General features: G+C 46.0%; 1 protein-coding gene across 2 annotated transcripts in view; it reads right to left on the minus strand.

Annotated features, from left to right (window-relative positions):
- The window catches only part of PAMR1 (peptidase domain containing associated with muscle regeneration 1), a 44,879-nt gene extending 37,135 nt beyond the window's left edge, over window positions 1-7,744 (minus strand). Inside the window, exon 1 of one of the 2 annotated variants that reach the window (XM_083601880.1) lies at window positions 7,344-7,744. In XM_083601880.1, the coding sequence (XP_083458006.1) occupies window positions 7,344-7,419 (76 nt within the window). In that variant the 5' untranslated portion in view covers window positions 7,420-7,744. Of the gene's footprint in view, window positions 1-7,338 lie in introns of both variants that reach the window. The other variant, XM_083601881.1, reaches the window with a different exon arrangement.
- Between the last annotated feature and the right edge of the window lie 1,541 nt (window positions 7,745-9,285).

The following is a 9,285-nucleotide window of genomic DNA, read 5'->3' on the forward strand; positions in this document are numbered from 1 at the left end:
TCTAGATGAGGTGCCAGCTTCCTTAATATTAATCTCAATCTTATTACACCAGTAAGGTAAGAAGAAGCGACTGGCTAATTTATTGGGTTGGAACAAAGGGAGAAATGTCATTAAGCGCTGACATAAACATTTGCAAATTCAGTGAGCCAGGAAATAGCCATGTCCTTAATATGTGTGTGAGAGAAGCGATTCGATTTCCCATTGCTAGGCTCAGGCATTCTTAAACAGATAGGCTCCCTTGTCTGTATATCACTGGCTTGAATCAGACTCAGCTATGATTTTTTCATTGAGAGAGACAGAGAAAGAGAGAGATGACTTGAGGAGAGGGTAGAGGTTTGTAACATTATTCATCAAATGGAGAAAGTGGATAGGAAGACACACATCTTTTCTCTTAACACTACAGCCACTCAGTGACGTTTATGGGCAGTAGATTCAGCACCAGCAAGAGGAATGTTTTCACGCAATGGATAAACAACTGATGGGATTCACCAGCAAAAGATGTGGTGGTGGTCACTATCTTAGATGGTTTTAAAGAAGGGCTTAAACAAATCTACAAAGTTGCTAGAAACCATAGGCATCTGGTTGGTCATTGTGAGAACAGGATGCAGAATTAGACTGGCCAGTGGACTGATCTAGCAGGCTCTTCTTGTGTTCCTAAGACCTATGTGATGTGAATTCCTGTTACATATGAACTGGTTTTATGCTTCTGAATATCAAGAGACCTTCCAGAAGTTCTCTCTTTTTTTATTGATCATGATTTAACCTCATGATGTTACCAGGGTGGTCACACGTGATCGTGCTTTCAGTAACATTTGCACCTGCAAATGTTTTTGGGTGGTCATACAGCTTCACTGGCAGTTGGTGCATCTCCTGTAGTTTCCTACTAAAATCCTATAACATTTCATACCACAAATATTCCATGTGCATGTCCGTCTTTCTTTGCACCATAGTATAAGAGTGTCCTCTCACGGCAATAATGTTTATAACACTAGGGAAGTATCACAGAACAACTAATAAAGTGGAATGATGTGTGGACAGTTCGGTATAAATTTGCCACTATTGTACAATTATTGCATCAATGGCATGTTGTAGAATGCACCCACCCACACAAAAGACTAGTTTGTAAGGGACCATAATTTCTGGAAACCCACAGCAGATCCTTCTCACTCTGTCTGTGGGATCCAGTCTAGCCACTGGCTAAAAGTCTAGCCCTCCCTCTCCTCCTCTTGCGCACCCTGATATCCACGCCACCCCCTCAATCTGCTCCAGGGGGTTGGGGGAAGCCCCAGAGCAGATTTTTTGATGGGGCCAACAAACTTGCTCAATGACTTCATTGGATACAGTCTGAAACACGGGAGAACCTCTGCCAGCCAGTAGATAATGCTGGTTTGGACGTAACACTAAACCACAGTAACTCTGGTAAGATACAAATGTGCCATTTTTTGTGAAATACTTCTTCCCTGGTTCTAGTATGTTTACCACAAACCCTCAGATTTCCCTTTTAGCTATTTGAGGTGTTTGTTTCTTCTAATGGAGCAAAGCATTTAGGTTAGTGAATGTAGCATGTCATAAATGAACTGGAACCATTGGTAATGTTTCCATCAGTCTTATTTGACAGAAAAGTGTCTGTTTTTCTCATCATGGTCTGGGCACATGTAATGACTTCACCCACTGTTCCCTGTGCCAAACCACCAATGCAACTCTATCCCAAACTGCAGGCTCGTGGAGCATGTGGTGATAGAATAGGCCCTCACAAAATGCTTTTTACAGCAATTTAAAGAAGTTAGGAACCAGTGACTTTGAACAAACATGGTATCTCACAGCCGTAGCTGTCAACTTTTCCCTTTTCTTGCGAGGAATCCTATTCGGAATAAGGAAATTTCCCTTTAAAAAGGGGAAACGTTGACAGCTATGCTCACAGCTCTGACAATGCAAGTGTCTAGATTTGCATCTCAATGCTTTTCAGCTGCTGTGCTAGAAGGATTGTTGGAGCCCTCTGCTGTATATGTTCTTATAAGGACCAAACTAGTTGTGCAAATATGATTACTGTAATGTGAGCAAGCTTTGTTATGTAAACAGAAACACAGGGAAGCCTGGCACCTATGGGGATTTCCCTTGAAATGCAAAAAGCAGCTTTGGAGAGGCAGTTTTTGCTGGGACTGTGGCAGGGAGAAAAAGAGTTAATGACTGGGCTTTCCAGTCCTGAGGTTGCTCAGGCTTCTCTGTGCCTGGTAATTACACACACACACACACACACACACACACACACACACACACACCCCAAGTCTTATGGTGCTCTCTGGTTAAGTAAGAGCAGTAGGAGTCTTCAAAAGACACAAATATTCTCATCACTATGCTCCCTCCTATGACTTCAATAAAAACATAGGACGGTTTTTAATTATGGCCATATAGGGAACATGAAGGTTTTTCTTGGCAGATAGAAGATGTGACATAAACTGTTACAGGGTATTGTGTTTTTCTTTTTTTTACACATGACACAGCTTTTTGACCTCTGAGCAAATCAGTTTGCAAGAGATTTTTCATGAGTTTGGTGGGTGGCCAATGTGTGGAATGTGATCCCTTAATTGTCGGTGCATTATTTTCCTACCTGATATACATACATACATACATACATACATACATACATACATATATCACTGAATTTTGACACCCCCACCCAAATTCAGGTCCTTATGAAGAATTTATGTAATAAATTTGCTGCATTGGAAGGCCTGGCCATTGTGTTCTGCTTTGTGAGTGTGACTCATTTTCAGGGGATGGGGGGGGGGGATGGACAGGATTGGCAGGAATATTGCACATACACAGATAATGCTTGACCCCATGGTACAAAACTATTTGTTTGGAATGCATCCTGATGAATCATCTTTCCAAACCTCCCAAGAATCCCCAAGCAAGCTGAGCACATAAGGGTGTGATCAACATGCAGAGAATTTGTTTACTTCTGATGGAACTTTCCTTATATTAAATAGTCTGCACGCTCATGGAAGACAAGGGTAGCAAAGGCTGCTAACTACAATAGCTATGTTTCACCTCCACTGTTAGAGGTGTTGCACTTCTGAATACCAGTTGCAGGTGGGCAGAGTGTGACTGCACTCATGTCCAGTTTGTAGGCTTCACAGGGGCATCTGATTGGCCACTGTGAGAACAGCATGCTGGACTAGGTGGGCCATTGGCCTGATCTAGCAGGCTCATCTTATGTCCTTATGTTGCATGCATGCAGACATGCTATTGAGACTGCATCTGCTTCTAAAAAGTGAACCTGTACTGCCTTCAGTGCTGTTAACTAGTTGTCACCATACCCAGGCAAGGCTCTCACCCTGCCATGTAGCATCACATACATTCCAAAGGGAACCTTGCCTTTTGGGAGGCTATATATATGGGTAAAATAATAGCATAGAACAGAAATGAGGAGCTTGTGGCTTTCCATGTCTTAGAATCATAGAATTGTAGTGCTGGAAGAGACCACGAGGGTGATCTAATCCAAACCCCTGCAATGCAGGAATCACTTTGCTTCATGTGGGCTCGAACCCACGATCCTGAGATTAAGAGTCTTGTGCTCTACCAACTGAGCTATCCCTCCCATCATCCCTGAGCATCGGCCATGCTTGCTGGGGCTTATAGGAGTCTGGAGGGCCATGACTTCACCATCCCTGGCACAGAAGGTGTCAACCCTATATCACTGAAAGGTAAGGTATCATGTTTTGAAGAAGGAAGATGAAGGAATCTTGGGCAAGTCGCCCACAGTGCTCTCTGCCCCTGCTGTTCTGCAGTGGCCCTTTTCAGACATTTTATTTAAGGTGATGCAGGCCAGCGGCACAGCCTGCAGCTGTGATCCTATCCCCACCCCCACCCCCAATTCTACATAGATAGAATTTTTTTAATCTCCCTGGGTCAGAAAAGCATCAGTCACTCTCTTCAGAAGTGCCGCTTGCTTACATCATGTTTGTCTCAAACTCCCTTTGATGCCTTTGATTCGATCAAAGAATTCTGCTGCACCTGCCAATCTTCTCTCTCCTGGCTCTAGGGAGATAAAATGAGACTGCCTCTGTGTTTTTTGCCGTCTCCCTGCCACCCACTCTGCCTCAAATAAGCCAAAGGCGTCCCATGTATTCACATAAGTAAGTCAGGGGTCTCCACACCTTTTTTCTCCAGGATAAACTGGCTCTGGGACGCGGGTGGTGCTGTGGGTTAAACCACAGAGCCTAGGACTTGCCAATCAGAAGGTCGGCGGTTTGAATCCCTGCGACAGGGTGAGCTCCTGTTGCTTGGTCCCAGCTCCTGCCAACCTAGCAGTTCAAAAGCACGTCAAAGTGCAAGTAGATAAATAGGTACCACTCCGGCGGGAAGGTAAACAGCGTTTCTGTGCACTGCTCTGGTTTGCCAGAAGCAGCTTAGTCATGCTGGCCACATGACCCGGAAGCTGTACGCCAGCTCCCTCGGCCAATAAAGTGAGATGAGCGCCGCAACCCCAGAGTCGGCCACGACTGGGCCTAATGGTCAGGGGTCCCTTTACCTTTAAACTGGCTCTGCTTTGCATCCTTTGTAGTGTTTTTGCCTGGGTGAAATGCCATTGATCTCCGGTAATGGCTCTTGTTTGTCTGGATGGGGAACGGAATGTGTAGCCTATGGTGCAAAGGTAAAACTCACAGCTGTTGCTCTGCTTGCTTTTGCCTCTGGCCCCGCCCACCACTGCGTGGCCCCCAGAAGAGAATGCGGCCCCTGGGCTGAGAATGGTTCTTCAGTGGTGACAGGTGTGGCCTAGAGAGAGGGTGTGGTGGGGGGAGAGTCACTAGGGCCAGATGTGGAAGCTTGGAGGGCCACATTTGGTCCCTGGCCCCAAGATTCTTCACTCCTGTCCTAAAGAATTCTGAGAATTCTAGATTGGTGAGAGCAAGTGTGCTGGAATAGATACCTCCCCATTCCTTACAAAACTATGGGGTCCAGGTGAGAAGGAATGACTGTTACATAGTTTGTGACAAAGATGGAGACAAAGACCAGCATCGCAGCATTCTCCTGCCCCTGGCCCATCCCTCAGCAGGGCTGAAACTGGACTTTATTTCACCTGGGTCAGGCTCAGTTTGGCACACACACCCATGCACATTTGCGTACACACACACATATAGTCTGGGAACCTCAATGGTGCCCCTCTGGAGGCTTTACCTGGAGCAAAAAACCTGGCTAGCCCCCTGCCCCCGCCTCCTGCAGCTACAGCTCTGCCCTCAGACATACACATATAGAGGGGAGAGAAATGAAGACAGGAATGCCCTTACAGATTGAGGCCCTTTTTCTGTTTCTCCACACCTATCCATCACTACCCTGCAGTGTTTACTGTACAGCAATTAGGTAGAATCGGAGAGCAAAAAAGAAAAAGAGGGTAAAGGCAAGGGAGCCACAGCTAAATATCAGAGGAAACATTGACTATCATGCATTATAAAGTGACTCAGCAGATAAAACTAATTGCTGACTCTGCTAGAGAGTCTGTCACTGTTAGGCTGCAGGGCAGCTTTGGCAATAGGAAATTAACCCAACAGACGAAGCTTATCCTATGGAAGGAATGTGGATTACTATCTGAGGAAATTAAATGCAGGGGTATCCCACAAGAATGTTCTTATCCAGGGATCTTTGCTTTCATCGCTGAGGTGGAAAAAGTTAGGGCTTATCTATGTTCCATGTTCACAGTGCCAGAGTGCTGTTGATGTAGCCTGAATTGCAGTATCTACATTGAAAACATCTGGGAGCTGGTATTAAATACTCCCAGAAGCTGCGTTTTTAAACTGCTTTGAGGAGGGCAAATGTCCCTGCTAAAAGAACAGTAGACCTAATAGCAGAGCAGGAAGTCCCAAGAACAGACCTGTCCTAGTAAGGTATTGGTCTATTTCTCCCTTGCCCCCCATTCCCCAGTCTCCATCATCATCGCCTTTGTCTGCACAAAAAACTCACTGTGTATTCCCACAACCTTACTTTCTTCCTGGTTCATAGCACACAGCACTGGGGAGGTGGGAGGGGAATACTTTATTGTTCCTTAAATCAACTGTGGAACCGGACAGCTACACTTGTGCTATTATTGGATTGCTTCAGCACTGAAGGCACAAGCTTGGGCAGTAATAAACTGCAGCGTAACTAAGCCCTTAAGAGGGAGCTGCTCAACTACTTTCCGGAGGCAAATACAGAGACTACCTGAATTCTCTTGTATGCTTACCACAACCAGAGCTTCTAGACTTCTGAAAGGCCCCAAAGCAGAATCTGCTGGCCCTGGGGAATTGCCCAGGAAATCCATTTCATTTGACTTTAAATGCATTCAAGTGGAGCGCAAGACCTGATGCATAACTTTACATATGGAGTTATTTATACACACTATGAGCTTCGGTGTTTGGAATGCTGCAATGTTTACTTGGTACATGTGATTTTACCATCATTCTTTTCTTTAATGAGGCAGCAATCGGCAGGCTTCCTTACCCGGAGAATGGATGCTTATGTTCCTTATTTCAAAAGGCCACTGCTTACTCTAAAAGCCTAAGGGTCCCACAGAATGCCACAACGTGCCTTTTTATGTCAACATACTGTCCAAGGGATGTTGCAGATTTCCTACTTTCAGATTCCAGAGTTTCCTGTTGCCCATTAGTTATTAAAAAGTTGATCTGGCCTTCCCACCCATTGCTCAGAAGGGTAACCTGCGAGGGACTGCAAAGGACTCTGGGAGCAACAAAAGCAATGTGAGAGGTGCCTGGGCTTCCATGGCAAAACAAGGTGGCATGAAAGCAGCGCGCTTTGGAGACAGTTCCGGCAAACATATATTGAAAGAAGAACTATTTTGGCACTATGCATGCCAGCTTGGCAGGCCAACATGCGAACGACAACCATGCAATAAAATAAAATAGCCCCTTTTAACTTCCACACTATTTTCCCTTTGAAGTAAAAAAAAAAAAGTTGAACAGTACTGGCAAAAGTAAAGCACAGGTCGGAACTCAAATCTGGCTTTTGTTTTGCTTGTCTTCCCCTCCTTTCTTCGGAGTCAGGCTGAAAAGGAAAATCTGCCTTTTGGCAAGCTAAACAAATTATACTTTGCTAAAAGAAAAAGGGGTGGTGTTTTTCTTTTCTACTATTTCAGGGAAACCTAGCAAGAAGTAGATTTCCAGCAGTGTGGCTCAGATCCTATTGTTTTCCTCCAAATTCCCAGGAAACTCGTCCCAGAAGGTTACAGGATTAATCCCACCACACGGTGGGGGACCAAAAATGCGCCGGTCTTTCTAGAAGGGGCGGGGGCCCCGCAGAGACCCGTCCTGTTAAGCATGCCTAGAAAGCGAGTCGCCTACTTACAGTACCTCTTGGCAAGCAGGAAATGAACAGGAGCTGCAAGAGGACTGCGAGTCCCAGGTGGGTCCAGGGTGCTCTCTCCATGCTGCTCAGAGTCAGGCCGCCCAGGGCAAGCGGGTGGCTGCTGCTCAGGGAAAGGCAAGGCAAGGGAGGCAGGCAGGCGAGCAGCTTTTGCTGGGACCTCTGCAAGTGGTGCTTCTGTGAAGGCTCTCAGATTTCAGACCTCGGCTCGGCTCCCCTCATCATCAGAAGGGGGAACTACCTTCAAGAGACTCCTCAGACGGCCAGAAGCAAGACGACGTCACCCCCCAAAAAACCTCTCAGCTGCTCCTTTTAACTCTTTCTGCGCGGGAGGGGAGCGAGAGGGAGGGACCCGTTGGACGCCCAGCAACACACGCGTCGCGCTTCTCGAGTGCAAGGGACACGAGGTCATCGCGGAGGGGCGGGGAAACGGGCGGACAATGTGCTTGGGGCAGCTCCTTGCGTATCTTGTGAAAGATACCTGGAGCAGGGCTGCATCAGAGCCAGCAGGGATCCCTCCAACCTCTTTTCTGTGCCTGCCGAGGTTGAACTCTTGACATATGTGGGCTGTTTCGGCATCTGAACATGTGCAGAATTCCAGAGAGACACAGCAGTCAGGAACCTTACCGGGTGCTTCCGGGCTGCTGTTTGATTGAGGTGTGATTCAATCATATGGCGGCAAATTTAAGTTGGAAGTTGAAGCTGATTTGGCGCTTTTGTGCAACAAACTCATCTCCCTCAATCGCTATAAGAAAAGTGACCTGAAAGAGAGGGATGAGCTTTGCATGATGCACCTGGGTATAACAGCTAGCAAATCAGAATGATTGCTCGATAAATGCCCAGTGTCATCTAACTTCCCCACAAACTTTATGCACACAAATTGGGGTGAATAATCAATAAAGGCATGGCCTGGAAGCAGCCATTGTATTTCTTATGCTGGAGCAGAACAGCAACAGGAATCTCCTGACTCCACCCAGCTACAAGTAAGTTCAGTACCAACTAATAACTAAACTATACAATAGGAACATAAGAAGAGGCTGCTGGATCTTGCTCATCTTGTCCAGCATCCTGCTCTCACAATGACCAATCAGGTGCCTGCCTATGGGAAACCCAAAAGCAGGACTTTGGTACAACAGCACTTTTCCCTCCTGAAGTTTCCAGCAACTGGGATTCAGAAGCATAACTGCCCCCAAACGTGGAGGCAGAACATTGCCATCATAGCCCCACAAATAATGCATGGCAGTCATCTAGTGTACCAGCACTCTGGAACCCTACTGCAACATTTGGCTTCTGGGTTTTTCCTGTACAGTGGTACCTCAGGTTAAGTACTTAATTCGTTCCGGAGGTCCGTACTTAACCTGAAACTGTTCTTAACCTGAAGCACCACTTTAGCTAATGGGGCCTCCTGCTGCCACCGCTCCGCCAGAGCACAATTTCTGTTCTTATCCTGAAGCAAAGTTCTTAACCTGAAGCACTATTTCTGGGTTAGCAGAGTCTGTAACCTGAAGCGTATGTAACCCAAGGTACCACTGTATATATTTATCAGCCCCTTTGGGCCCTGCATTTTATGTGCAGCTTTTATGATTCCACTGCACTCCGTAGATGAGATGCAAGCTTTTTCTTTGAAGTGCTGAATGTAAACAAAGTGTTATGACAGATACCAAGATGAAAGAATTATGGGTTTGGGAGATTCTCAAAAGGTTATGTCATTCAGCTGACACTGAGGCAGGCTTTTCTAATACATTAATTCTTCTAACAACCATTTCTAAAACAAAAAGGTAACTCCACAGCTCTTCTTTTAAAGCTGATCTGATGGGAAGCTAAGATGGCTAGGGATTGAAGGGCAGGATACAAATCTGCTTAAAGAAAGAAATGTGTGAGCTAAATATATGATGTGAGAGTTTTCCCCGCATAGTAATTCCCCCCTCC

This window comes from Podarcis filfolensis (genome assembly GCF_964270895.1).
Source record: "Podarcis filfolensis genome assembly, chromosome: 1".
Lineage (NCBI taxonomy): Eukaryota > Metazoa > Chordata > Lepidosauria > Squamata > Lacertidae > Podarcis > Podarcis filfolensis.